Raw genomic sequence first — 27,888 nt, 5'->3', positions numbered from 1 at the left:
ACTCAAAAGCCTGCCATCCATGGATTCTGTCAGTGTTTTGATCTGTTCACCATCAACATTGCGTGCAGCAGCAACCACAGCCTCCCAGACACTGTTCAGAGAGGTGTACTGTTTTCCCTCCTTTAAATCTCACATTTGATGATGGACCACAGGTTCTCAATGGGGTTCAGATCAGGTGAACAAGGAGGCCATGTCATTAGTTTGTCTTCTTTTATACCCTTTCTTGCCAGCCATGCTGTGGAGTACTTGGACGCGTGTGATGGAGCATTGTCCTGCATGAAAATCATGTTTTTCTTGAAGGATGCAGACTTCTTCCTGTACCACTGCTTGAAGAAGGTGTCTTCCAGAAACTGGCAGTAGGACTGGGAGTTGAGCTTGACTCCATCCTCAACCCGAAAAGGCCCCACAAGCTCATCTTTGCTGATACTCGGCCCTGAAAATCTTAGAAATATGGTATCTAACCAGATTCTTACCCTGGATGGCATTACCTTGGCCTCCAGTAACACTGTGAGGAACCTTGGAGTCATTTTTTTATTGGGCGACCGTGGCTCAGGGGGTTGGGAATCGCATCTGTAACCGGAAGGTCGCCGGTTCGATCCCTGGGCTCTCTGTCCTGGTCGTTGTGTCCCTGGGCAAGACACTTTACCCTACTTACCTACTGGTGTTGGCCAGAGGGGCCGATGGCGCGATATGGCAGCCTCGCTTCTGTCAGTCTGCCCCAGGGCAGCTGTGGCTACAACTGTAGCTTGCTTCCACCAGTGTGTGAGAGTGAATGAATAGTGGTATTGTAAAGCGCTTTGGGTGCCTTGAAAAGCGCTATATAAATCCAATCCATTATTTTTTACCAGGACATGTCCTTCAACGCACATATTAAACAAATATGTAAGACTGCTTTCTTCCATTTGTGCAACATCTCTAAAGTTAGAAATATCCTGTCTCAGAGTGACGCTGAAAAACTAGTTCATGCATTTATTACTTCCAGGCTGGACGACTGTAATTCATTATTATCAGGAAGTCCAAAAAACTCACTGAAAAGCCTTCAGCTGATCCAAAATGCTGCAGCAAGAGTCCTGACAGGGACTAGAAAGAGAGAGCATATTTCTCCTGTTTTGGCTTCCTGTTAAATCCAGAATTCAAAATCCTGCTCCTCACATACAAGGTCTTAAATAATCAGGCCCCATCTTATCTTAATGACCTTGTAGTACCATATCACCCTATTAGAGCGCTCCGCTCTCGCTCTGCAGGCCTACTTGTTGTTCCTAGAGTATTTAAAAGTAGAATGGGAGGCAGAGCCTTCAGTTTTCAGGCCCCTCTTCTGTGGAACCAGCTTCCAGTTTGGATTCAGGAGACAGACACTATCTCTACTTTCAAGATTAGGCTTCAAACTTTCCTTTTTGCTAAAGCATATAGTTAGGGCTGGACCAGGTGACCCTGAATCCTCCCTTAGTTATGCTGCAATAGACGTAGGCTGCCGGGGGATTCCCATGATGCATTGAGTTTTTCCTTTCCAGTCACCTTTCTCACTCACTATGTATTAACAGACCTCTCTGCATTGAATCATATCTGTTATTAATCTCTGTCTCTCTTCCACAGCATGTCTTTATCCTGTCTTCCTTCTCTCACCCCCACCGGTCGCAGCAGATGGCCCCGCCCCTCCCTGAGCCTGGTTCTGCAGGAGGTTTCTTCCTGTTAAAAGGGAGTTTTTCCTTCCCACTGTCGCCAAAGTGCTGCTCATAGGGGGTCATATGATTGTTGGGTTTTTCTCTGTATCTATGAAGCGCCTTGAGGCGACTTTTGTTGTGATTTGGCGCTATATAAATAAAATTGAATTGAATTGAATTGAATTGAATTGAATTGAATACCAGCCCAAACCAGTACTCCACCTCCACCTTGCTGGCGTCTGAGTCGGACTGGAGCTCTCTGCCCTTTACCAATCCAGCCACGGGCCCATCCATCTGGCCCATCAAGACTCACTCTCATTTCATCAGTCCATAAAACCTTAGAAAAACCAGTCTTGAGATATTTCTTGGCCCAGTCTTGACGTTTCAGCTTGTGTGTCTTGTTCAGTGGTGGTCGTCTTTCAGCCTTTCTTACCTTGGCCATGTCTCTGAGTATTGCACACCTTGTGCTTTTGGGCACTCCAGTGATGTTGCAGCTCTGAAATATGGCCAAACTGGTGGCAAGTGGCATCTTGGCAGCTGCACGCTTGACTTTTCTCAGTTCATGGGCAGTTATTTTGCGCCTTGGTTTTTCCACACGCTTCTTGCGACCCTGTTGACTATTTTGAATGAAACGCTTGATTGTTCGATGATCACGCTTCAGAAGCTTTGCAATTTTGAGACTGCTGCATCCCTCTGCAAGATATCTCACTATTTTTGACTTTTCTGAGCCTGTCAAGTCCTTCTTTTGACCCATTTTGCCAAAGGAAAGGACGTTGCCTAATAATTATGCACACCTGATATAGGGTGTTGATGTCATTAGACCACACCCCTTCTCATTACAGAGATGCACATCACCTAATATGCTTAATTGGTAGTAGGCTTTCGAGCCTATACAGCTTGGAGTAAGATAACATGCATGAAGAGGATGATGTGGACAAAATACTCATTTGCCTAATAATTCTGCACTCCTTGTATATATTGTTAGATTATAATATTATTTTATGCCATGTTAGACCCCTAATTAAAGATTGTGAATTATTATGTAGTTTTAGTTTGCATTATTCTCCTGAATTAGAAGAAGCTGATAACTATTGCATTAGTTAAACTGATTTGCATTACATTAAACTGCTGACTTGTTGTGAATGAATGATATTGTTTTATGATGCATTATACTGCTGAGTTATAAGAAATCTAATTTGTCTGAGTAGAAGAGAACAGAGTGTGCTGGAGTTTTCTGCCCTATTTCAGCAGGAGCAGATAAACAGGGAGCCAAGGTCGTAGCTTAGGCGCTGTGTAAGAGAAAGCATGTGAATGTTTAGGCTTTGTATGATAAGGTGGAGGCACCAGAGGCTATAAAAGTTTGAGCAATGCTCCACCATTTTGAGATTTTGAGGCTGTCTGCATCAGTGTCCATCTCCCACGTGTGTGATCATTAAATCATCGTTTGACTCAACCCGACCGGACCAGTGTTGTTATTGTGGTTTTTCTCTTGTCTCCATCCCCAATATTTTGAACCTTAACAATATATATACATACACGTATATATATGTATATATGTATGTTAGCGTGGGCTGCAATGCGTTAGCACGGTTAGCTCATTAACGCGTTAGTGCCATGTAGCCCCACGCACGGGGCGATCCGCGATAACTCGCTAAGGCAGATTTGTCGTGTTAATGCGGTTATGGCGTTAGCATCATTTTAACGAGATTAACGCTGACAGCACAAGTTTTTACAAAAGTCTGCAAGGTCAGCAGACATGGGGACATTTGTGTGCGGACTGAATTATAGCACGTTCGCATGAAGACAGGAATTACATCAAGGGTTTCTACTTCTGCTCCACTAGAGTAGCTTTGCATGAATCACAGTTCAAATATATGTTTTAGCTCCTCCCCTTTTACAGCCAACCTACCTTTACATCAACTGTGTGCCTCAGATACCAGAGATTTCACCTCTGTGTGTGTGTGTGTGTGTGTGTGTGTGTGTGTGTGTGTGTGTGTGTGTGTGTGTGTGTGTGTGTGTGTGTGTGTGTAGATCAGCGGGCTGTGTCCAGAAGAGGCAGCAGCTCAGGAGCAGTCAGGACAGGTGACAGAGTGTCTGAAGATCAAACTGGAAGACTGTAAGATGGTAAATGAGCTCGCTGCTGCCTTCACTGACCTCTCAGGGTGTAGTGAAACCCAGCTTTATAATTTAAAATGTTTTAGAGAACTACCTGAGGCTGCTCGGCTGGCATGTACAGTGGCTTGCAAAAGTATTTGGCCCCCTTGAACTTTCCCACATTTTGTCACATTACAGCCACAAACATGAATCAATGTTATTGGAATTCCAGGTGAAAGACCAACACAAAGTGGTGCACACGTGAGAAGTGGAACGAAAATCATACATGATTCCAAACATTTTTTACAAATAAATAACTGCAAAGTGGGGTGTGCGTAATTATTCAGCCCCTGAGTCGATACTTTGTAGAACCAGCTTTTGCTGCAGTTACAGCTGCCAGTCTTTTAGGGTCTGTCTCTACCAGCTTTGCACATCTACAGACTGAAATCTTTGCCCATTCTTCTTTGTAAAACAGCTCCAGCTCAGTCAGATTAGATGGACAGCGTTTGTGAACAGCAGTTTTCAGATCTTGCCACAGATTCTGGATTGGATTTAGATCTGGACTTTGACTGGGCCAGTCTAACACATGGATGTGTTTTGTTTTAAACCATCCCATTGTTTCCTGGCTTTATGTTCAGGGTCGTTGTCCTGCTGGAAGCTGAACCTCCGCCCCAGTCTCAAGTCTTTTGCAGACTCCAAGAAGTTTTCTTCCAAGACTGCCCTGTATTTGGCTCCATCCATCTTCCCATCAACTCTGACCAGCTTCCCTGTCCCTGCTGAAGAGAAGCCCCCCCAGAGCATGATGCTGCCACCACCATATCTGACAGTGGGGATGGTGTGTTCAGAGTGATGTGCAGTGTTAGTTTTCCACACACAGCGTTTTGCATTTTGGTCTCATCTGACCAGAGCAGCTTCTTCCACATGTTTGCTGTGTCCCCACATGGCTTGGGGCAAACTGCAAACGGGACTTCTTATGGTTTTCTGTTAACAATGGCTTTCTTCTTGCCACTCTTCCATAAAGGCCAACTTTGTGCAGTGCACGACTAATAGTTGTCCTATGGACAGATTCCCCCACCTGAGCTGTAGATCTCTGCAGCTCGTCCAGAGTCACCATGGGCCTCTTGGCTGCATTTCTGATCAGCGCTCTGCTTGTTCGGCCTGTGAGTTTAGGTGGACGGCCTTGTCTTGGTAGGTTTACAGTTGTGCCATACTCCTTCCATTTCTGAATGATGGCTTGAACAGTGCTCCGTGGGATGTTCAAGGCTTGGGAAATCTTTTTGTAGCCTAAGCCTGCTTTAAATTTCTCAATAATTTTATCCTTGACCTGTCTGGGGTGTTCTTTGGACTTCATGGTGTTGTTGCTCCCAATATTCTCCTCTGAGGCCATCACAGAGCAGTTGTGGAGCTGTTTTGCAAAGAAGAATGCGCAAGGATTTCAGTCTGTAGATGTGCAAAGCTGGTAGAGACATACTGTAAGTGTCACAGAAATGGCTTGTGTATAAAGAAGTTTAATAGATGGTTCCAGCAGTTAAAATGTTCTTGATTGTACATTTCTGTGGTCAATATTGTAAAGGTGTGTTTATCTTGTATAGGAGACATGTTTATCTTGTCACAAAGAACAAGTTGTTACACCGCTATTATTGCGAGGTTTGGGCGTGATAATATAGGGTCGAGCCACGATCGCCCCATATATAAATATATATATAGTCGACCTTAATCTTGCAGAGAATGTGATGATTTTGTGGATAATTAAAGTCAGTCATATATCCACAAACACAACAAGCTGAAAGTCAGTGATGCTGCTCGGTTTGCAGTCCTGAATATCACGGCACAAGCAGGATCCACTGCACTGTTAATGTGAGCTGTGTTATATTGCTGCCTCTGTTCGGTGGTGTCGAGCCAAACGGACTTTAACGTGTGTTTGAACGAGCTGACGGTTCACTCGTTAAGCTGAAAGAAAGATGCTTTAATCACAGCAGTCACACATGTGTCCACTGCACCATCTGGAACTCTTCTTGTTTACACTCGTAATAACACAAACACTAAATCCTGCTTCTCTGTGCTGTTGTGTAGCAGTGTGTACACCTGAGACTGCCACCTGTCTGTCTGTCCTGCACTCTCTCTCTGTTTCTTTCTCTCTGATTGTGGAATAAAAGTATGAACGTGTGTTTATAAGTTACACTTGTGTTTGAATCCTGCAGCTTATCACACATTTGATGTCCATGTGTGACGACTGCAAGTGTCCAGAGTGAGAACAGACTGAGGGACCCACTGCTGCACATCATCTGTGAGGCTTTGCAGCCCTGATGATCCACCAGGACAAACTCGGCAGTGTGTGAGGAAGAGGAGGAGGAAGAGCCAGCAGCAGCTGACAGATGGAGAGAATAGACAGACTGTTCCCTGTTTGTGAAGGACTGCTAGGAAAGTTTAACAGAACTGTCTGTGCTGAATCAGTCTTATTAGGTAATGTTCACATAATGTGATCATCCCAGTGTTTCCAGTGTGGGAGAAAGTACTCAGAGTACTCAGGGCCTTCAAGTTACACACCATGAAAGGCAGCAACAAGTTTAATGTTCAGAAACCTAAAGTCTGTATCAGCAGCAGAATGGAGCTAAAATAAATGTTGGTTTCAGTTCTATGAAGCTTTGAGGATTTTGGATCAGTAGCTGCTGTGTTTGTTGCATCATATTGCTGTAACTGTTTATATGCTTTATATATTCTGAGCTAAGTTGATCTATAGTGTTACATCATATTCTATAAGGATGTTATGTGTTTGTAGACTTTCTGCCCAGTTTGACCCATTTAGCAGACGTCAGCCTGTTTAAGGCTCTGATGTCTATTCTGTGTGACTTACAGCAGTTATGACATGGTCTGATTTTCTCACCCAATAAAGGAATATTTCATATATCAGTCTACTCTTCATTCTATCAGACACAGTTATCACAGCTCGTACATTTGCTTTATACACATATGTAAGCATGGAGCCAAATGTAATAATGCCAACGTATTAAACGAACAATATTTGTCTCTTATATATAACACATCTGTATACACACTGTCCCAGATACTCGTCTTTGAGTGAAGATTTAAGGTGATAGGACATATAAACAACTGTTCAAGCTCACTGCTGTAATATATCATAATAATCTGACTATAACTTTAATATTGGCCATATTATATTTACATTACCACAGTGAGATGACTTTAGTCTCATGACCAACATCAGCTAATTGTTATTTACTAGCTAATCTTAAATGACTGTTCAGCACAGGAATGAAGCCCAACAATCATGTTTTACGGTCCTTTGGTCTCAAATGAACAAAACATGTTCTCCTTCGTTTCTGTCACACAAAGCTGTATGACACGTTTCTCGCGGTTAGTATCATGGTTGCTAGGCAACCTGAGCAGCGCGACGAAGGCAAGACCGTCCTATTTCACAAGCCTCTCACTTCCGCACTTCTCATACTTATAGTACGCACCGTGCGTAGTGCGCGTACTTCAAGCGTGCAGACCCTGAATTGGGACACAGCCTAGTGGTGCCGAGCTGGCGCACCGAGTAGTTCCTGTTACCTGCTGTGTGTCTGTTTTTACAGGTAAGCTGGGTTCCAAATAATACATATGTGATAGACAACAGTAGCAATCGAAAAGCTAGAGAGCCAGTTCACGAGTTTAAGGGTTGATAGCGACGAACCACCACCAGCTGTTGCTAAAAGCACCTTTGCAAAGTATTTACAAATAGTTCTCCCGTTCATTGATCTGAGCATGCGCAGAATGATCCACAGCGCTCCTTTGATCTTCTCGAACGATCATCGTGACGTCACGGCGACATCACAATGATCCTTTGAGAAGATCAAAGGATCATTGTTTTGTCACAGCGACATCGCATTCTCTGCCACGCCCACCGAGTCTATAAATAGGAGCTCGTTCAACAGTTTACAGCAGAAAGAGCCAGTTGTTTGAGACACAGCTACCCTTTGACACCCTTCAGCCTTAAACCTTTACAAAAATGTCACAGGCAAGAGCAGATCCGTTAGACCAACTGGAGCGTACGAGAGAGGAACTCCGGCATCAAAACGCACAGCTCTGGGAAGAAAACGCACGACTCACCGAAGAACTCGCACGAGTCAATGAAATGTGCATAGACTTCAGTCACGATGTCACACGACACATTCAAAAAAACACACGACTCGGTCGAGAAAACACACAACTCGGTCAAGAAAACGCACAACTCGAGCTAGAAAACGCACAACTCGAGCTAGAAAACGCACAACTCAGTGAAAACTACATAAAACTCAGTAAAGAACACATAGAACTCAGGAACGATGTCACACGAGACATTCAAAAAAACACACGACTCTGTCGAGAAAACACACAACTCAGGCAAGAGATGGCAGAACTCAGACAAACTGTGGAAAATCTTCAGCGCCCAGCGGTACGGGAACAAGAGACAACAGAAAGAGAATCGCCTGGTTCGTGGGGTGTAAAACTACTTAAAGTAGGTTTAACTGTTGCCGGATGTGTCATTGCGCTTCCTGCAGCTTTCTGGGTCGCCTCTAAGATTTTCAGCTGAAGCGAATGTCCCGCTCTGTGGGGTCTGCCTCGAGGCCGGCGTCCATCTGGGTCGATCCTTAATAGTCGTTTTTGCTGAGTTCTCATTGCTTCGAATCACGTGTCCATACCACCTCAGGCGGGATTCGAGCATCTTTTGAACTCGAGCCACAGTCCACCGACCTGTCATAAATATGCTGTGCTCTCCTTTATGTTTGATTTAATTTTGCCCCTCACCCCCCAACCAGTCATGGCAGAAGACCGCCCCTCCCTGAGCCTGGTTCTGCCAGAGGTTTCTTCCTGTTAAAAGGGAGTTTTTCCTCTCCACCGTTGCCAGAGTGCTTGCTCATAGGGGATCATTTGATTGTTGGGGCTGAATTTTTGGATTTCATTTAATTGGCTTAAACTGAAAAATCTAAAAATTCATGTGAGGGCTTCACATAGTGGAGAGCACTACATTTGCTAACTGCTCTTTGTTTATTTGTAGATTTTGTAGTTCTTCCTACTACAAAAACTACAAATGAAAACAAGGCAGTTAGCAGCAAATGAAAATAAATAAAACACTTAAAAAAATCTGCTACTGCTCTGTGTGTTTACTTCAGTGAACACTTGTATGTTTTTGTGTTAGAAGATTATAGATTGTCCAAAATGTCCTACAGCCTGCCAGAGTACGAAATGAGGATAAAACAGGAAGTTTGACAGCAGTGAGTTCCTGCAGCGACCTCTCGTTTCTCTCCTCAGTGCTGCATGTTCGTGAACGTGAGCCTGGACGCGAAGGACGCGGTGAAAACTCTGAGCGCTGCAGTTCGGCTCCACCATACGGCAGGTGTCGCTCAGCAAAGCGATGCAGAAAAACAACAGAAACACCAAATAGGACAGATGTTTCAGGCACGAGACGTCCCTGGGCTTTCTGAGGGGACAACAACAACAATAATAATAACAATGTGCAGTAAAACATACACTCATTCTTTTCATTTATTAAGTTCCTGTGTTGTGTTGTTTGTGTTGTGCGTAGTGCCGACGCGGGACAGTTTGCAATTGTGTAGTGCTGTTGTTCTAAGTGTGACTGTGCAATGACAATAAAGAGTCTCTCGTCTCATCTTGACGATGAGCTCGTCCACCACAGCACTGAATCCAGCTCAGTTACAAGTTACAAAAGAAAATCATTTTTACTCGAGTACTAAAATTCATATTCAAGAAAACGCATGTTTCAGCTTCATTGCACGAGGCAGAGCAATTACGTTTCAGCGGACATCATGGCGTCCGCGTGTCCAGCTGTGGAGAGGACTCTTCTTTTGCCTTTCTTATCTTTACTAAGTAGAGACGTACAGGAAATAGTTGAGAGGGAAAGGGCCGGACTCAAACCCGTGCCGCTGCGTTCCAGCCATGTGGCATGTGGTCACCATGAGCTGAGCTCAGCCGACGTCAGAGACGCCTTTGAGTCAAACGTATGACACGTGTCCGTCTGTGGTCCTAGCTGCTGCCTCCTCGCTCCTTCAGCAGCTGCTTGAGGACACTGGACTGTTTCAGCGCTCTCAGGTTAGAGATGTCCTCCGCGATGACCGGGATCTCCTCGCCGCGATGCTCCTCGTCCCCGTCGCCTTCCTCGCTGTCAGAGAGCGTGCACAGGAGAGCGTCGTTCTCGTACGTGGGGAAGTAATACCTGCGGAGCGAGACGACGTTTAGTGCTCAGGCTCAAATTAGTCCCAAAAAGGACGCCATTTTCCTCAGCTGATAAAAATACTCCAAATGAAGTGTAAACATCTGTGGCGTTGACCACGTTCATCAGCAGCTGTACGCCAGCTTTAAAGCCCGCGCTCTCATTGGTTAATTCTGCAGGCGCTTCCTTAAACCTACTGCGGCTGGTCCCAGGCGGACATCTCTGGCAGTTTCATCACGTGACCTTCAGCCGCGATGTGACGCAGGGCGTCCGCCCGGCAGTCGAACATCCGCGTGCAGCCGTAGCAGCGGCTCTGATGGATCTGCCGCCGGATGAAGTTCACCAGTTTGACCTGCTGGTAGAACTTGAGGTCTGAGGGAGGACAGAACATTAGAAACACTCAGAAGGAAGAAATAGAAGCAAACTGCGCTCGAATTACCACGGCGATTTCACCCACTGAGCTCGGTCTTAAGGAGGTGGAGGTCGAAGCCGTGAGCCTCCTGCAAACACAAAACAGAAAGATGTCAGGGTCACGCACGCGACGCCCGTTACAGACTTCATAAATAACAAAACCAGAAAGCAGAGAGAAACTTTTCTGCCTCTCAGGTAAACTCGTCACTCGTGAGCACAAACTTAGAGTCACGTTTGGGAAACTGGTTCTGACTTTAAACCAGAACGTTTAATCAACGACAAAATCGGACTGCAGTCGACGTCCAATCCTAGATTTATTTATTGTTCACGAGTGTTAAGTCTAATTGTTGAATGTTGTCATCGTGTTTCTTAAATTTGTACGGTCTGAGTTCAACCTATAGGATCAAGACGTTCCTTTGTCTCTGACCTCTCCAGCCACTCTGTGCTGGGGGAGCTTTTATTGCAGATGCATCCTGACAGATCTGTTGTGAGCTTCCTGCTTTTATGACACACACACACACACACACACACACACACACACACACACACACACACACACACACACACACACACACACACACACGTCTTAGAACCATTGGGGGGTTTTACAGTGGGAGGTGCTTGTGTTGTATTGTGTATTGTAACTGCCATGTCAATAAATAGCTACGGGGGAAGCTGCTCTTTGAAGGACTTCGGGCCTGAGACAGGACAGGGGCGTGGGCTCCAAGAGCTGGTTCTTGACCAAAGACTTCCCTCGTTAGCGAGTGAAAAACCGGTTGAAGATGTTCTGTTATGTCTTGTTTCCTTCATGATGAATAAGTCTCTAAACTAGCGGGGCCTGTGGAAACACAGACCCAACAACGAGGAAACATTTTTATTTGCTCGTTAAAGGTTTGACAATCATGTATTTATTTGGAAACTTTTCAAAATAAAAGGCGCTTCATTTTAAAAGCTCTTCAGCTTCGGTCCGTCTGTGTGTGAGGGCACTTTCTGAGTAAAATCCATGTTTTGTGCGAACGATGGATTCATATGTTTGCAGAGACCTCAGGAAGCAGATCGTTTCCTGTTAGTGTGCACTGTCTCCGTTCTCCCAGAAGCCTTTGCAGAATCGTTTCAGGGATGAAAAGCAGAAAACGATATTTTCCTTCTCTGAAACTTCTACGTTCCCGTACCTTCATATGCGCGTAGATCTGCTCCAACGTCTCCGATTGGTGATCACAGAACAGACACACTGCAGAGACCGGATGAGCCTGCCAGTCCGACCAATCACTGCGGACGATACAGAGATGACACGAGCAGACATTTACACAGGATCAGAGGAGGACTAGGAAGTGGACTTGATTGAAACTTTTGCATCCAGGCTGACACAGTAAATAAGAATATTATCAGGAGGGACAATCCAAGGTTCAGTATCTGGGATCGAGCCGGGGATCAAACCTCCAACCTTTCGCTGCACCTCCTGATCCACAGCTACCCCGAGCTCACAGCACCTGGTTCAGCACCTGGTTAGCGCTGGAGATCAATTTTTCCTCATGTGATCCTTCAGCGTGGTTTTATCTCGAAACGTTTTCTCGCAGTACAGACACTGCAGACTGAAGCGAGGGGAGCAAAATGAAAAGGCGCGCGAAACAAAACTTAACGCTGTGAATAAAAAGCAACGATTAGCGTACCTGTCCAGTTTGTCCTGCAGCGTGTCGAGGAACTCGCTGCAGTAGACGATGTTGTCCGGCAGTCCGATGCTGAAGGAATGCTCTCTGGCCATGTGGTTCAGCAGAGACGACCTGGAAACAGCACGTGGAGCCATTTTTAATAAACAAAAGAAAACATCAGCTGACATCATCACTGTTAGCACTGCGCTGCAGTCCTTTGGGCTTCGTCCAGAAGTTCCCATTTGGACAAGACTTCAAGATCCACGCAGCATGCCCATAGTGGCAGACAGAGGGAAGCAGCCTCTCTCGCCATGGGCCGCTGCATGTCCAAATGTGAGGAGACCCGGAGCGGACGCGGGTTATGTCTCTCGGCGTCCTCCCGCAAGAAGCTGGAGGTGGTGGCTGTGCAGAGGGAGGCCGAGCATCTGCGAACCAACACAGTGACTGAAAATGGATGGATGGAAGCTTAACTGGAGGTAAGACACAGATCCACACAAGAACTGTGGTAAACACCAGTGAGTCACACCTTCATGCCATTCATGAACCAGCGCACACCTGCACAGGTCTCAGACCTGACCCTTAGCAGGAGAGGAAGAAGGGTGAGGAGCTGCACTGGTCTCAGATCAGCTTCTTGGTTCAGGCTCAGACATGTCACTGAATGATGTTTATGGAATTATGGGTCAAAGCAGCTTTTTGGGGGTTGGATCATAAGAGATGACTACAGGAAGCAAAGAAGCTTTTAGTCACATGATTTCAGGAAGCTCTACCTTCTGTCTGCTTTAATCTAACACACGTGAGGTTTCCAGGACTGATGGGAATCCTGCGGCGCGTTACCTGTTTCCCGTGAACTCTTCGCTGCAGAACATGCAGAGACGATGGAAGCTGCTGTCGTCTCGCTCCTTCTGCTGCTGCTCCAGGACCTCCTCCTGTGGGAGCACAGAAGAAGAGCTCAGAGGAATTCTTCAGAAAACTACCTCAGAGTGCTCAGATATTTAAAGTGCAGAGGTTACAACGACACAAAGCGTGTCAAATCACTCAAATCTGCAATTTTTCTGATTTTTCCTGATTTTCAGACTTTGCCTCAAAATAAAGTTTAAAAGAAACGAAACTTCCAGCAGCACAAGATTCACTCAGGATGCTCCGAGTGTCACGTCTCCTCACCAGTCGTTTCTGCTGCAGCTTCTCTCGGAGGACTCTGTCTTCTGGAAGGACGTCACACAGCAGGAAGTAGTCCTCCTGCTTCTCTGTCAGGTCAGCGAGGAAGAAGAGTTTTTAATGAGTCATTAATCAGAGCTGGAGGAAGTGTACGTGGTTCACTTTGAAAGGTCAGGTCCTCTGTGGGTTTGAGTGAACTCACCGACTGGGCCCGTGGAGTTGGTTTTGATGACGCTGCAGAAATCTGTGAGCGGCTGCTCGAGGAATCTGCCCTTCCAGTACAGCAAGTACCTGATGGAGGAAACTCGTCAGTAAAAACCGACTCACAGCCAGGTTTACCGGCGCACAGAAACACTTCGTCACGGTTCATAAAAGCAGCACACTAACAGGCGTGGACATGCTGGACTTGTTGTATATATTTATACTTGTAAGGTAAGGGTTTCCCCCCATCACCCCAAATAATTACAGGAAGTCTTTGGTGAAATGATCGAGTTCCAAATGCTAAAAACATCCAAACGTGTTCCCGAGAGTTAAACGAGTGAGCCGGAGCATGTGTGGCTCGTACTTTGGGACGTCTGCGATGAGTTTGACGTCGGCGATGACAAGCTTGTGCTCCATCAGCAGGTGTCTGAGGAGGACGTCTTTCCGCGGCGGTGGGACGGACTCAGAGCAGAACAGGCAGACCAGCGGCTCGGAGCCGGGACATTGAACACCGGGAGGGCTGGAGATGTCAGCCGGCTGATCGGGGAAACACAGCGGCTCCAGAATGCTGTCCTTACCTGAGAAAGCAGAAGAGAGACTACACCTTATATACCACACACACTCTACTCCAGACCAGGTGAGTCAAAACCAAGCGGAAGCGAGAATGTACAGCCTGGCATGAAGAAGCATTTCCCTCTGATCTACAAAAATCTGTCTGTATACAATTATTTTCATCACCCGTGGGGACAAAACTATGATCTAAAAGTAAAAAAATAAATTAATTAATGAATTAAATAACTCATTAATCGAACTCAGACTTTACACGCTGTTAAATCCTGAATAAACTTCACAGCTGTCAGACTGAGTACTGACTGAATATAGAGATTGCTGTATAATCACAGTTAGCAGCCCAGCTATTTCCTAGCCTGCTAGCTTAGCCGGGCGGGTTCCCGCCTGCTTTTCTGATTTTTTTTAGCCTTTTTTCTGCTGATTGTGGATTCCCACAGACTCGGAGAGTCACCGACACCCAAACCTTTGCACGCAGACCACCAGATATCAGCATTAAAGCCGCGGACACGTTTAAAAGGTCACACTTACCGTCTTTACTCGGCTCGCTGGCGGCCATGTCTGGTGTCACGTGGTGCAAATAACACAAACCAAACCAATCGGAGGCCGTAAAATGCCAACGAAGCGCCTTCGCGGACTCCCGGTAAAACACGAATTAGAAAAGGTGCATTCAAGTGGTTCAAGGAAATATAAAAACTTAAGTTTCGATAGCTGAAGGTTAATTAATGTGAATGAAGTTGACTAACATGTAACGTTGGACGTTGTTGCATATATATAGCAAAGAATATAAATCACATGAACACTCAGATCCTCAAGATATAGCTGAGCGTGTTCTCTGAACATGAAATTTTAGTGTTCATAAATACCCATTTATTAACAAAATCAAAATCAAATCAAATCACTTTTATTGTCACATCACATGTGCAGGCACACTGGCACAGCACATGCGAGTGAAATTCTTGTGTGCGAGCCCCACAAGCAACAGAGATGTGCAAACACAACAACACAAACGAGCAAAATACAAGAATGGCCAACCTGAAACTAATAAATATATGTACAATATATAATAGTGTATGCATTTCTGGATGTGTATACTAAATATTTTCCTACGTGTGTGTGTGTGTGTGGTGTGTGTGTGTATGCACATTTTTACAAATTAAATAGTTAAAAAAAAATTTAAAAAATAAATAAATAAATAATAATAATAATAATAATAATAATAATAATAATAATAATAATAATAAAATATATAAAATATACAGAGTTGAATATGTGCAAAACAAGTGGCATTTATATACAGTGTGGAGTGCATAATGTTAAAGTTCCAGTAGTGAAGCTGAGGTGTCTATGACGTGTTCAGCAGTCTGATGGCCTGATGGAAGAAGCTGTCTCTCAGTCTGCTGGTACGGGACCGGATGCTGCAGAACCTCCTTCCTGATGGAAGTAGTCTGAACAGTTTATGGCTGGGGTGACTGGAGTCCTTGATGATCCTCCCCGCTTTCCTCAGGCACCGCTTCCTGTAGATGTCTTGGAGGGAGGGAAGCTCACCTCCAATTATCCGTTCAGAGCACCGCACTACTCGCTGGAGAGCTTTGCAGTTGTAGGCGGTGCTGTTGCCATACCAGGTGGTGATGCATCCAGTGAGGATGCTCTCAATGGCACAGTGATAGAAGGTCCTGAGGATGCGGGGGCTCATGCCGAATCTTTTCAGTCTCCTGAGAAAGAAGAGGCGCTGCTGCGCCTTCTTCACTGTTTTGTTTGTGTGTACTGACCACGTAAGATCCTCAGCCAGATGTACTCCAAGGAACCGGAAGCTGCTCACTCTCTCCACAGCAGCGCCGTTGGTGGTGATGGGGGTGTGTACTTCTCTGCACCTCCGGAAGTCCACTATCAACTCCTTTGTCTTTGCGACGTTGAGGGTGAGATGGTTGTCTTGACACCAGTGGGTCAGGGCGCTGACCTCCTCCCTGTAAGCTGTCTCATCACCGTTGGTGATAAGACCCACCACTGTAGTGTCGTCCGCAAACTTCACGATGATGTTGGAGTTGTTAGTGGCTGTGCAGTCGTAGGTGTAGAGTGAGTACAGGAGAGGGCTCAGTACACACCCCTGTGGAGCACCAGTGTTCAGTGTGATGGGGGATGAGGTGATGCTGCCCAGTCTGACCACCTGGCGTCTGTCAGACAGGAAACTAAGGATCCAGCTGCAGAGGGAGCTGCTCAGTCCTAGATCCTGCAGCTTCCTGTCCAGCTTCGAGGGAACGATGGTATTGAATGCTGAGCTGTAATCTACAAACAGCATCCTCACATACGTGTCTCTCTTCTCCAGGTGTGACAGGGCAGTGTGTAGTGTCAGGGCTATGGCATCATCAGTGGACCTGTTGTGGCGGTATGCAAACTGTAGAGGGTCCAGTGAGTCGGGTAGTGCAGAGCAGATGAAGTCCCTGACCAGCTTCTCGAAGCATTTGCTTACGATGGGGGTCAGGGCTACAGGTCGCCAGTCGTTCAATGAGGAGATGGTGGAGGATTTGGGTACAGGGACGATGGTGGCCATTTTGAAGCAGGCTGGGACTACAGACAGAGAGAGGGAAAGGTTGAAGATGTGCGTGAACACTCCAGCCAGCTGAGCCACGCATGACCTGAGGACGCGGCTGGGAATCCCGTCCGGACCAGTAGCTTTGCGTGCGTTCACCTTCCTGAAGCACTTCCGCACATCCTCCTCAGACACAGTGTGCGCACTGACGTCATCCGCGGTGCGCACACTGTCCGGTCTCATGGTGTTCGCTGTGTCGAATCTAGCGTAGAATACGTTTAGATCCTCACACAGAGAGGCCGTGGTCTGCGGTGTGCTGGTTTTCCCTCTAAAGTCCGTGATCGTGTTTAGTCCCTGCCACATACTCCGAGGGTTGTCAAACTGTTGCTCCACCCTGTCCCTGTACTCACGTTTGGCTGCTTTGATCGTCTTCCGGAGTTGGTAATGTGCGTGTTTGTAGTCCGATGTGTTCGCGGAGGCAAAGGCGGTGCTCCGTGCCGCGCGAACATCTCCGTTAATCCAGGGTTTTTGATTTGGGAAGGATTTGACTGTTCTGGGTGGGACGACATCTTCCACGCATTTCCTGATAAATCCACAGACTGAGTCTGTGTATTCATCAATGTCTCTGGCGGCCACGTGAAACATTTCCCAGTCCGCGTGATCAAAACAGTCCCGCAGCGCAGACTCCGATTGGTCTGTCCAACAGTGCACCGCCCTCCGGGTTGGAGCTTCCTGTTTCAGCTTCTGCCTGTAGGCGGGCAGGAGCAGGATGGAGCAGTGATCTGATTGGCCGAATGGGGCGCGGGGGAGGGCTTTGTACGCATCCCGGAAAGAGGTGTAACAGTGGTCGAGTTGCCGGTTTCCACGTGTGTTGAAAAGGATGTGTTGATGGAGTTTTGGTGAGACTTTCTTCAGGTTTCCCTTATTAAAGTCTCCGGCTGTGATAAACGCTGCCTCTGGGTGTGCGGTTTCCTCGCTGCTGATCGCGCTGTACAGTTCCCTGAGTGCTCTGTCAGTGTCGGCTTGTGGGGGAATGTAAACAGCCGTAATAATCACTGCTGTAAATTCCCTCGGTAGCCAGAATGGCCGGCACTTAATCATCAGGTACTCCAGGTCCGGTGAGCAGAAGGATTTGACCGGGTGCACGTTCGCATAATCACACCAGCTGTTGTTGATCATGAAACACACACCACCACCTCTGCTTTTCCCAGTAAGATCCTGTGACCTGTCCGCGCGGTGCACGGAGAACCCCGGTAGTTGTATTGCGGAGTCCGGTACTTTGTCCGATAGCCAGGTTTCTGTGAGGCAGATCACGCAGCAGTCCCGCATCTCTCGCTGGAATGAGATCCGTGCCCGAAGCTCGCACAGCTTGTTCTCCAGAGACTGCATATTAGCCAGTAATAAACTGGGTAACGGTGGTCTGTAAGTGCGCCGTCTCAGTCGAACCAGAACGCCAGATCTTCTCCCTCTGCGTCGGCGTTTGCGGCCTCCAGGGCCAGAGAACAAAGGCGTCTCAGGTGAGATGAATGGGGGGTCTGCAAACGGAGCGTCCGTGTTGCAAAACTTGAACTCCGGAAAGTTATAAGAAAGACCGTCTTTTATGTCCAGTAAGGTTTGTCGGTCATACACAAGGAGACAAGTGCTGCTCGTGAAAAAATAAAGGAAAAGTAAAATTAAACACAGAAAAAAGCTGTTGCTTGGGGGAGCTCGCGACGAGGCTGCCATACTCGGCGCCATCTTGATCACATCTTGATATTGCGATGACAATAATTTTTTTATTTATTGTGCAGGCCTAGTACACAGCTGACAGCTCTATTTGACAACTGTTAGAATTCATATTATGGCAAGAACCAATCAGCGAAGGAAACAACAGTCTGTCATTTCTTTAAGAACTGAAGGTCAGTCAATCCAGGAAATTGCAAAAACTTCACAAAAACCATAAAGCGCTACAAAGAAACTGGCTCACACGAGGACCGTCCCAGGAAAGCAAGAGCCAGAGTCCCCTCTGCTGCTGAGGATACATTCATCCACCAGCCTCAGAAATCACAAGTTAACAGCTACTCAGATCAGAGCGCAGATAAATGCCACATAGAGCTCCAGTAACAGACACACTCTACATCAGCTGTTCAGAGGAGACTGTGTGAATCAGGCCTTTATGGTCAAATAGCAAGCAGAGGAGATTAGTTTGGGCCAAGAAACACAGGGAATGGACATTAGACCATCTGTGCTTTGGTGTGATGAGTCCAAATCTGAGATCTTTGGTTCCACAAAGGTGAACGATGGTCTCTACATGCATGGTTCCCACCATGAAGCATGGAGAAGGAGTGTCTGGTAGTGTGTGCGCCAGTGAACATGAACTTTTAAAACTCAAAATATTTTTTTATATACTGGTTAAAAGTGTTTGTGAAATACTTTGTTCTTTATGCTGGACTAACAAACTGCAGTCACAAAGACTGACTGTGAGCACTTTTCGGTGATTACAGAGTCATAATAACGTGTCATATATGAGATTATCACCATGGCATGACATCACATCATGTATGTATTTGCAATATTTAAAAAAAACAGCTGACAGTGTGTTTTCATATTTTCATTCTGTGCTTAAAGGGAGAAAGGTTTATTATTTCTGCAGTATTGCTGTCATTGCTTTTATCTATAGTTTTTTTGTTGTTGTTGAGAATAACAGAGTGAGTCAGACTGCAGGATGAACACTGAGCTGTTTGTGCCCCCCAGTGGTCTTTGACCACAACGTGCTTCCAGTGAATTCCCGAATCCAAGCTGTGTGTCATCAGCAGCCACTCCACCTTAAAACTGACTTCACGTATAAAACTTGGGTCATTTATTTTAGAATTTGCACCATATCCAGCCTTCTTGTGCCCCCCTGTACAGAAACTCAAATGTTATTTTCAGACTTTTATTTTAGGGAGCCTTACACCTGTACACATGGTACACATTCACAAATAACGTTTCATTTAAAAATTTGTAATAGAGGGGAGGACACATATGCTAATGTAATGTTAATAAATGGGTATTTATGAACACTAAACTTTCATGTTCAGAGAACACGCTCAGCTATATCTTGAGGATCTGAGTGTTCATGTGATTTATATGCTTTGCTATATATATGCAACAACGTCCAACGTTACATGTTAGTCAACTTCATTCACATTAATTAACCTTCAGCTATCGAAACTTGAGTTTTTATATTTCCTTGAACCACTTGAATGCACCTTTTCTAATTCGTGTTTTACCGGGGGTCCGCGAAGGCGCTTCGTTGGCATTTTACGGCCTCCAATTGGTTCGATTTGTGTTATTTGCACCACGTGACACCAGACATGGCCGCCAGCGAGCCGAGTAAAGACGGTAAGTGTGACCTTTTAAACGTGTCCGCGGCTTTAATGCTGATATCTGGTGGTCTGCGTGCAAAGGTTTGGGTGTCGGTGACTCTCCGAGTCTGTGGGAATCCACAATCAGCAGAAAAAAGGCTAAAAAAAATCAGAAAAGCAGGCGGGAACCCGCCCGGCTAAGCTAGCAGGCTAGGAAATAGCTGGGCTGCTAACTGTGATTATACAGCAATCTCTATATTCAGTCAGTACTTAGTCTGACAGCTGTGAAGTTTATTCAGGATTTAACAGCGTGTAAAGTCTGAGTTCGATTAATGAGTTATTTAATTCATTAATTAATTTATTTTTTTACTTTTAGATCATAGTTTTGTCCCCACGGGTGATGAAAATAATTGTATACAGACAGATTTTTGTAGATCAGAGGGAAATGCTTCTTCATGCCAGGCTGTACATTCTCGCTTCCGCTTGGTTTTGACTCACCTGGTCTGGAGTAGAGTGTGTGTGGTATATAAGGTGTAGTCTCTCTTCTGCTTTCTCAGGTAAGGACAGCATTCTGGAGCCGCTGTGTTTCCCCGATCAGCCGGCTGACATCTCCAGCCCTCCCGGTGTTCAATGTCCCGGCTCCGAGCCGCTGGTCTGCCTGTTCTGCTCTGAGTCCGTCCCACCGCCGCGGAAAGACGTCCTCCTCAGACACCTGCTGATGGAGCACAAGCTTGTCATCGCCGACGTCAAACTCATCGCAGACGTCCCAAAGTACGAGCCACACATGCTCCGGCTCACTCGTTTAACTCTCGGGAACACGTTTGGATGTTTTTAGCATTTGGAACTCGATCATTTCACCAAAGACTTCCTGTAATTATTTGGGGTGATGGGGGGAAACCCTTACCTTACAAGTATAAATATATACAACAAGTCCAGCATGTCCACGCCTGTTAGTGTGCTGCTTTTATGAACCGTGACGAAGTGTTTCTGTGCGCCGGTAAACCTGGCTGTGAGTCGGTTTTTACTGACGAGTTTCCTCCATCAGGTACTTGCTGTACTGGAAGGGCAGATTCCTCGAGCAGCCGCTCACAGATTTCTGCAGCGTCATCAAAACCAACTCCACGGGCCCAGTCGGTGAGTTCACTCAAACCCACAGAGGACCTGACCTTTCAAAGTGAACCACGTACACTTCCTCCAGCTCTGATTAATGACTCATTAAAAACTCTTCTTCCTCGCTGACCTGACAGAGAAGCAGGAGGACTACTTCCTGCTGTGTGACGTCCTTCCAGAAGACAGAGTCCTCCGAGAGAAGCTGCAGCAGAAACGACTGGTGAGGAGACGTGACACTCGGAGCATCCTGAGTGAATCTTGTGCTGCTGGAAGTTTCGTTTCTTTTAAACTTTATTTTGAGGCAAAGTCTGAAAATCAGGAAAAATCAGAAAAATTGCAGATTTGAGTGATTTGACACGCTTTGTGTCGTTGTAACCTCTGCACTTTAAATATCTGAGCACTCTGAGGTAGTTTTCTGAAGAATTCCTCTGAGCTCTTCTTCTGTGCTCCCACAGGAGGAGGTCCTGGAGCAGCAGCAGAAGGAGCGAGACGACAGCAGCTTCCATCGTCTCTGCATGTTCTGCAGCGAAGAGTTCACGGGAAACAGGTAACGCGCCGCAGGATTCCCATCAGTCCTGGAAACCTCACGTGTGTTAGATGAAAGCAGACAGAAGGTAGAGCTTCCTGAAATCATGTGACTAAAAGCTTCTTTGCTTCCTGTAGTCATCTCTTATGTCAGCCTGGATGCAAAAGTTTCAATCAAGTCCACTTCCTAGTCCTCCTCTGATCCTGTGTAAATGTCTGCTCGTGTCATCTCTGTATCGTCCGCAGTGATTGGTCGGACTGGCAGGCTCATCCGGTCTCTGCAGTGTGTCTGTTCTGTGATCACCAATCGGAGACGTTGGAGCAGATCTACGCGCATATGAAGGTACGGGAACGTAGAAGTTTCAGAGAAGGAAAATATCGTTTTCTGCTTTTCATCCCTGAAACGATTCTGCAAAGGCTTCTGGGAGAACGGAGACAGTGCACACTAACAGGAAACGATCTGCTTCCTGAGGTCTCTGCAAACATATGAATCCATCGTTCGCACAAAACATGGATTTTACTCAGAAAGTGCCCTCACACACAGACGGACCGAAGCTGAAGAGCTTTTAAAATGAAGCGCCTTTTATTTTGAAAAGTTTCCAAATAAATACATGATTGTCAAACCTTTAACGAGCAAATAAAAATGTTTCCTCGTTGTTGGGTCTGTGTTTCCACAGGCCCCGCTAGTTTAGAGACTTATTCATCATGAAGGAAACAAGACATAACAGAACATCTTCAACCGGTTTTTCACTCGCTAACGAGGGAAGTCTTTGGTCAAGAACCAGCTCTTGGAGCCCACGCCCCTGTCCTGTCTCAGGCCCGAAGTCCTTCAAAGAGCAGCTTCCCCCGTAGCTATTTATTGACATGGCAGTTACAATACACAATACAACACAAGCACCTCCCACTGTAAAACCCCCCCAATGGTTCTAAGACGTGTGTGTGTGTGTGTGTGTGTGTGTGTGTGTGTGTGTGTGTGTGTGTGTGTGTGTGTGTGTGTGTGTGTGTGTGTGTGTGTGTCAGTCATAAAAGCAGGAAGCTCACAACAGATCTGTCAGGATGCATCTGCAATAAAAGCTCCCCCAGCACAGAGTGGCTGGAGAGGTCAGAGACAAAGGAACGTCTTGATCCTATAGGTTGAACTCAGACCGTACAAATTTAAGAAACACGATGACAACATTCAACAATTAGACTTAACACTCGTGAACAATAAATAAATCTAGGATTGGACGTCGACTGCAGTCCGATTTTGTCGTTGATTAAACGTTCTGGTTTAAAGTCAGAACCAGTTTCCCAAACGTGACTCTAAGTTTGTGCTCACGAGTGACGAGTTTACCTGAGAGGCAGAAAAGTTTCTCTCTGCTTTCTGGTTTTGTTATTTATGAAGTCTGTAACGGGCGTCGCGTGCGTGACCCTGACATCTTTCTGTTTTGTGTTTGCAGGAGGCTCACGGCTTCGACCTCCACCTCCTTAAGACCGAGCTCAGTGGGTGAAATCGCCGTGGTAATTCGAGCGCAGTTTGCTTCTATTTCTTCCTTCTGAGTGTTTCTAATGTTCTGTCCTCCCTCAGACCTCAAGTTCTATCAGCAGGTCAAACTGGTGAACTTCATCCGGCGGCAGATCCATCAGAGCCGCTGCTACGGCTGCACGCGGATGTTCGACTGCCGGGCGGACGCCCTGCGTCACATCGCGGCTGAAGGTCACGTGATGAAACTGCCAGAGATGTCCGCCTGGGACCAGCCGCAGTAGGTTTAAGGAAGCGCCTGCAGAATTAACCAATGAGAGCGCGGGCTTTAAAGCTGGCGTACAGCTGCTGATGAACGTGGTCAACGCCACAGATGTTTACACTTCATTTGGAGTATTTTTATCAGCTGAGGAAAATGGCGTCCTTTTTGGGACTAATTTGAGCCTGAGCACTAAACGTCGTCTCGCTCCGCAGGTATTACTTCCCCACGTACGAGAACGACGCTCTCCTGTGCACGCTCTCTGACAGCGAGGAAGGCGACGGTGACGAGGAGCATCGCGGCGAGGAGATCCCGGTCATCGCGGAGGACATCTCTAACCTGAGAGCGCTGAAACAGTCCAGTGTCCTCAAGCAGCTGCTGAAGGAGCGAGGAGGCAGCAGCTAGGACCACAGACGGACACGTGTCATACGTTTGACTCAAAGGCGTCTCTGACGTCGGCTGAGCTCAGCTCATGGTGACCACATGCCACATGGCTGGAACGCAGCGGCACGGGTTTGAGTCCGGCCCTTTCCCTCTCAACTATTTCCTGTACGTCTCTACTTAGTAAAGATAAGAAAGGCAAAAGAAGAGTCCTCTCCACAGCTGGACACGCGGACGCCATGATGTCCGCTGAAACGTAATTGCTCTGCCTCGTGCAATGAAGCTGAAACATGCGTTTTCTTGAATATGAATTTTAGTACTCGAGTAAAAATGATTTTCTTTTGTAACTTGTAACTGAGCTGGATTCAGTGCTGTGGTGGACGAGCTCATCGTCAAGATGAGACGAGAGACTCTTTATTGTCATTGCACAGTCACACTTAGAACAACAGCACTACACAATTGCAAACTGTCCCGCGTCGGCACTACGCACAACACAAACAACACAACACAGGAACTTAATAAATGAAAAGAATGAGTGTATGTTTTACTGCACATTGTTATTATTATTGTTGTTGTTGTCCCCTCAGAAAGCCCAGGGACGTCTCGTGCCTGAAACATCTGTCCTATTTGGTGTTTCTGTTGTTTTTCTGCATCGCTTTGCTGAGCGACACCTGCCGTATGGTGGAGCCGAACTGCAGCGCTCAGAGTTTTCACCGCGTCCTTCGCGTCCAGGCTCACGTTCACGAACATGCAGCACTGAGGAGAGAAACGAGAGGTCGCTGCAGGAACTCACTGCTGTCAAACTTCCTGTTTTATCCTCATTTCGTACTCTGGCAGGCTGTAGGACATTTTGGACAATCTATAATCTTCTAACACAAAAACATACAAGTGTTCACTGAAGTAAACACAGAGCAGTAGCAGATTTTTTTAAGTGTTTTATTTATTTTCATTTGCTGCTAACTGCCTTGTTTTCATTTGTAGTTTTTGTAGTAGGAAGAACTACAAAATCTACAAATAAACAAAGAGCAGTTAGCAAATGTAGTGCTCTCCACTATGTGAAGCCCTCACATGAATTTTTAGATTTTTCAGTTTAAGCCAATTAAATGAAATCCAAAAATTCAGCCCCAACAATCAAATGATCCCCTATGAGCAAGCACTCTGGCAACGGTGGAGAGGAAAAACTCCCTTTTAACAGGAAGAAACCTCTGGCAGAACCAGGCTCAGGGAGGGGCGGTCTTCTGCCATGACTGGTTGGGGGGTGAGGGGCAAAATTAAATCAAACATAAAGGAGAGCACAGCATATTTATGACAGGTCGGTGGACTGTGGCTCGAGTTCAAAAGATGCTCGAATCCCGCCTGAGGTGGTATGGACACGTGATTCGAAGCAATGAGAACTCAGCAAAAACGACTATTAAGGATCGACCCAGATGGACGCCGGCCTCGAGGCAGACCCCACAGAGCGGGACATTCGCTTCAGCTGAAAATCTTAGAGGCGACCCAGAAAGCTGCAGGAAGCGCAATGACACATCCGGCAACAGTTAAACCTACTTTAAGTAGTTTTACACCCCACGAACCAGGCGATTCTCTTTCTGTTGTCTCTTGTTCCCGTACCGCTGGGCGCTGAAGATTTTCCACAGTTTGTCTGAGTTCTGCCATCTCTTGCCTGAGTTGTGTGTTTTCTTGACAGAGTCGTGTGTTTTTTTGAATGTGTCGTGTGACATCGTTACTGAGTTCTATGTGTTCTTTACTGAGTTCTATGTAGTTTTCACTGAGTTGTGCGTTTTCTAGCTCGAGTTGTGCGTTTTCTAGCTCGAGTTGTGCGTTTTCTTGACCGAGTTGTGTGTTTTCTCGACCGAGTCGTGTGTTTTTTTGAATGTGTCGTGTGACATCGTGACTGAAGTCTATGCACATTTCATTGACTCGTGCGAGTTCTTCGGTGAGTCGTGCGTTTTCTTCCCAGAGCTGTGCGTTTTGATGCCGGAGTTCCTCTCTCGTACGCTCCAGTTGGTCTAACGGATCTGCTCTTGCCTGTGACATTTTTGTAAAGGTTTAAGGCTGAAGGGTGTCAAAGGGTAGCTGTGTCTCAAACAACTGGCTCTTTCTGCTGTAAACTGTTGAACGAGCTCCTATTTATAGACTCGGTGGGCGTGGCAGAGAATGCGATGTCGCTGTGACAAAACAATGATCCTTTGATCTTCTCAAAGGATCATTGTGATGTCGCCGTGACGTCACGATGATCGTTCGAGAAGATCAAAGGAGCGCTGTGGATCATTCTGCGCATGCTCAGATCAATGAACGGGAGAACTATTTGTAAATACTTTGCTAGCTAACAAAGGTGCTTTTAGCAACAGCTGGTGGTGGTTCGTCGCTATCAACCCTTAAACTCGTGAACTGGCTCTCTAGCTTTTCGATTGCTACTGCTGTCTATCACATATGTATTATTTGGAACCCAGCTTACCTGTAAAAACAGACACACAGCAGGTAACAGGAACTACTCGGTGCGCCAGCTCGGCACCACTAGGCTGTGTCCCAATTCAGGGTCTGCACGCTTGAAGTACGCGCACTACGCACGGTGCGTACTATAAGTATGAGAAGTGCGGAAGTGAGAGGCTTGTGAAATAGGACGGTCTTGCCTTCGTCGCGCTGCTCAGGTTGCCTAGCAACCATGATACTAACCGCGAGAAACGTGTCATACAGCTTTGTGTGACAGAAACGAAGGAGAACATGTTTTGTTCATTTGAGACCAAAGGACCGTAAAACATGATTGTTGGGCTTCATTCCTGTGCTGAACAGTCATTTAAGATTAGCTAGTAAATAACAATTAGCTGATGTTGGTCATGAGACTAAAGTCATCTCACTGTGGTAATGTAAATATAATATGGCCAGTATTAAAGTTATAGTCAGATTATTATGATATATTACAGCAGTGAGCTTGAACAGTTGTTTATATGTCCTATCACCTTAAATCTTCACTCAAAGACGAGTATCTGTGAGTGTGTATACAGATGTGTTATATATAAGAGACAAATATTGTTCGTTTAATACGTTGGCATTATTACATTTGGCTCCATGCTTACATATGTGTATAAAGCAAATGTACGAGCTGTGATAACTGTGTCTGATAGAATGAAGAGTAGACTGATATATGAAATATTCCTTTATTGGGTGAGAAAATCAGACCATGTCATAACTGCTGTAAGTCACACAGAATAGATATCAGAGCCTTAAACAGGCTGACGTCTGCTAAATGGGTCAAACTGGGCAGAAAGTCTACAAACACATAACATCCTTATAGAATATGATGTAACACTATAGATCAACTTAGCTCAGAATATATAAAGCATATAAACAGTTACAGCAATATGATGCAACAAACACAGCAGCTACTGATCCAAAATCCTCAAAGCTTCATAGAACTGAAACCAACATTTATTTTAGCTCCATTCTGCTGCTGATACAGACTTTAGGTTTCTGAACATTAAACTTGTTGCTGCCTTTCATGGTGTGTAACTTGAAGGCCCTGAGTACTCTGAGTACTTTCTCCCACACTGGAAACACTGGGATGATCACATTATGTGAACATTACCTAATAAGACTGATTCAGCACAGACAGTTCTGTTAAACTTTCCTAGCAGTCCTTCACAAACAGGGAACAGTCTGTCTATTCTCTCCATCTGTCAGCTGCTGCTGGCTCTTCCTCCTCTTCCTCACACACTGCCGAGTTTGTCCTGGTGGATCATCAGGGCTGCAAAGCCTCACAGATGATGTGCAGCAGTGGGTCCCTCAGTCTGTCCTCACTCTGGACACTTGCAGTCGTCACACATGGAAATCAAATGTGTGATAAGCTGCAGGATTCAAACACAAGTGTAACTTATAAACACACGTTCATACTTTTATTCCACAATCAGAGAGAAAGAAACAGAGAGAGAGTGCAGGACAGACAGACAGGTGACAGTCTCAGGTGTACACACTGCTACACAACAGCACAGAGAAGCAGGATTTAGTGTTTGTGTCATTACGAGTGTAAACAAGAAGAGTTCCAGATGGTGCAGTGGACACATGTGTGACTGCTGTGATTAAAGCATCTTTCTTTCAGCTTAACGAGTGAACCGTCAGCTCGTTCAAACACACGTTAAAGTCCGTTTGGCTCGACACCACCGAACAGAGGCAGCAATATAACACAGCTCACATTAACAGTGCAGTGGATCCTGCTTGTGCCGTGATATTCAGGACTGCAAACCGAGCAGCATCACTGACTTTCAGCTTGTTGTGTTTGTGGATATATGACTGACTTTAATTATCCACAAAATCATCACATTCTCTGCAAGATTAAGGTCGACTATATATAT

The 27,888-nt window shown here is 46.0% G+C and overlaps 2 protein-coding genes and 2 long non-coding RNA genes across 5 annotated transcripts; 2 read left to right on the top strand and 2 right to left on the bottom strand.

The window, feature by feature from the left end:
• The first annotated feature begins 6,851 nt into the window (after positions 1-6,851).
• On the top strand, positions 6,852-9,489 carry LOC147326779 (uncharacterized). The gene is made up of 2 exons (XR_015130507.1): positions 6,852-7,348; positions 9,045-9,489. It is a non-coding gene; the product is annotated as an uncharacterized LOC147326779 (long non-coding RNA).
• On the bottom strand, positions 9,264-14,517 carry LOC147326778 (zinc finger protein 277-like). Of its 2 annotated transcripts, XM_086302141.1 has the most exons (10): positions 14,478-14,517; positions 13,744-13,957; positions 13,381-13,469; positions 13,185-13,267; positions 12,858-12,949; positions 12,045-12,155; positions 11,547-11,643; positions 10,421-10,463; positions 10,161-10,335; positions 9,264-9,966 (listed from the first exon to the last, which is right to left on the bottom strand). In XM_086302141.1, exons 1-10 carry the CDS (start codon positions 14,503-14,505, stop codon positions 9,777-9,779), a joined length of 1,122 nt encoding a protein of 373 aa, XP_086158267.1. In that variant the 5' UTR covers positions 14,506-14,517; the 3' UTR covers positions 9,264-9,776. The 2 variants fall into 2 exon arrangements, with proteins under 2 accessions (XP_086158267.1, XP_086158268.1); XM_086302142.1 differs by lacking the exon at positions 12,045-12,155.
• Positions 14,518-19,780: 5,263 nt separating this feature from the next.
• On the top strand, positions 19,781-24,076 carry LOC147326777 (zinc finger protein 277-like). The gene is made up of 9 exons (XM_086302140.1): positions 19,781-19,839; positions 20,360-20,573; positions 20,848-20,936; positions 21,050-21,132; positions 21,368-21,459; positions 21,684-21,780; positions 22,877-22,919; positions 23,005-23,179; positions 23,374-24,076. The coding sequence occupies exons 1-9, from the start codon at positions 19,812-19,814 to the stop codon at positions 23,561-23,563; spliced, it is 1,011 nt and encodes a 336-aa protein (XP_086158266.1). The 5' UTR covers positions 19,781-19,811; the 3' UTR covers positions 23,564-24,076.
• LOC147326776 (uncharacterized) lies at positions 23,851-26,335 on the bottom strand. Its single transcript, XR_015130506.1, has 2 exons — positions 25,998-26,335; positions 23,851-24,295 (listed from the first exon to the last, which is right to left on the bottom strand). It is a non-coding gene; the product is annotated as an uncharacterized LOC147326776 (long non-coding RNA).
• Positions 26,336-27,888: the final 1,553 nt, after the last annotated feature.

The sequence above is a fragment of the Aulonocara sp. 'chitande type north' Nkhata Bay genome, linkage group LG7 (genome assembly GCF_057382095.1).
Source record: "Aulonocara sp. 'chitande type north' Nkhata Bay isolate Kocher_YH1m ecotype deep benthic linkage group LG7, A_spYH_male_GT1.1, whole genome shotgun sequence".
NCBI classification, from domain to species: domain Eukaryota; kingdom Metazoa; phylum Chordata; class Actinopteri; order Cichliformes; family Cichlidae; genus Aulonocara; species Aulonocara sp. 'chitande type north' Nkhata Bay.
The sequence above is the reverse complement of the archived record's forward strand: the minus strand, read 5'-3'. Positions and strand labels throughout refer to the sequence as shown.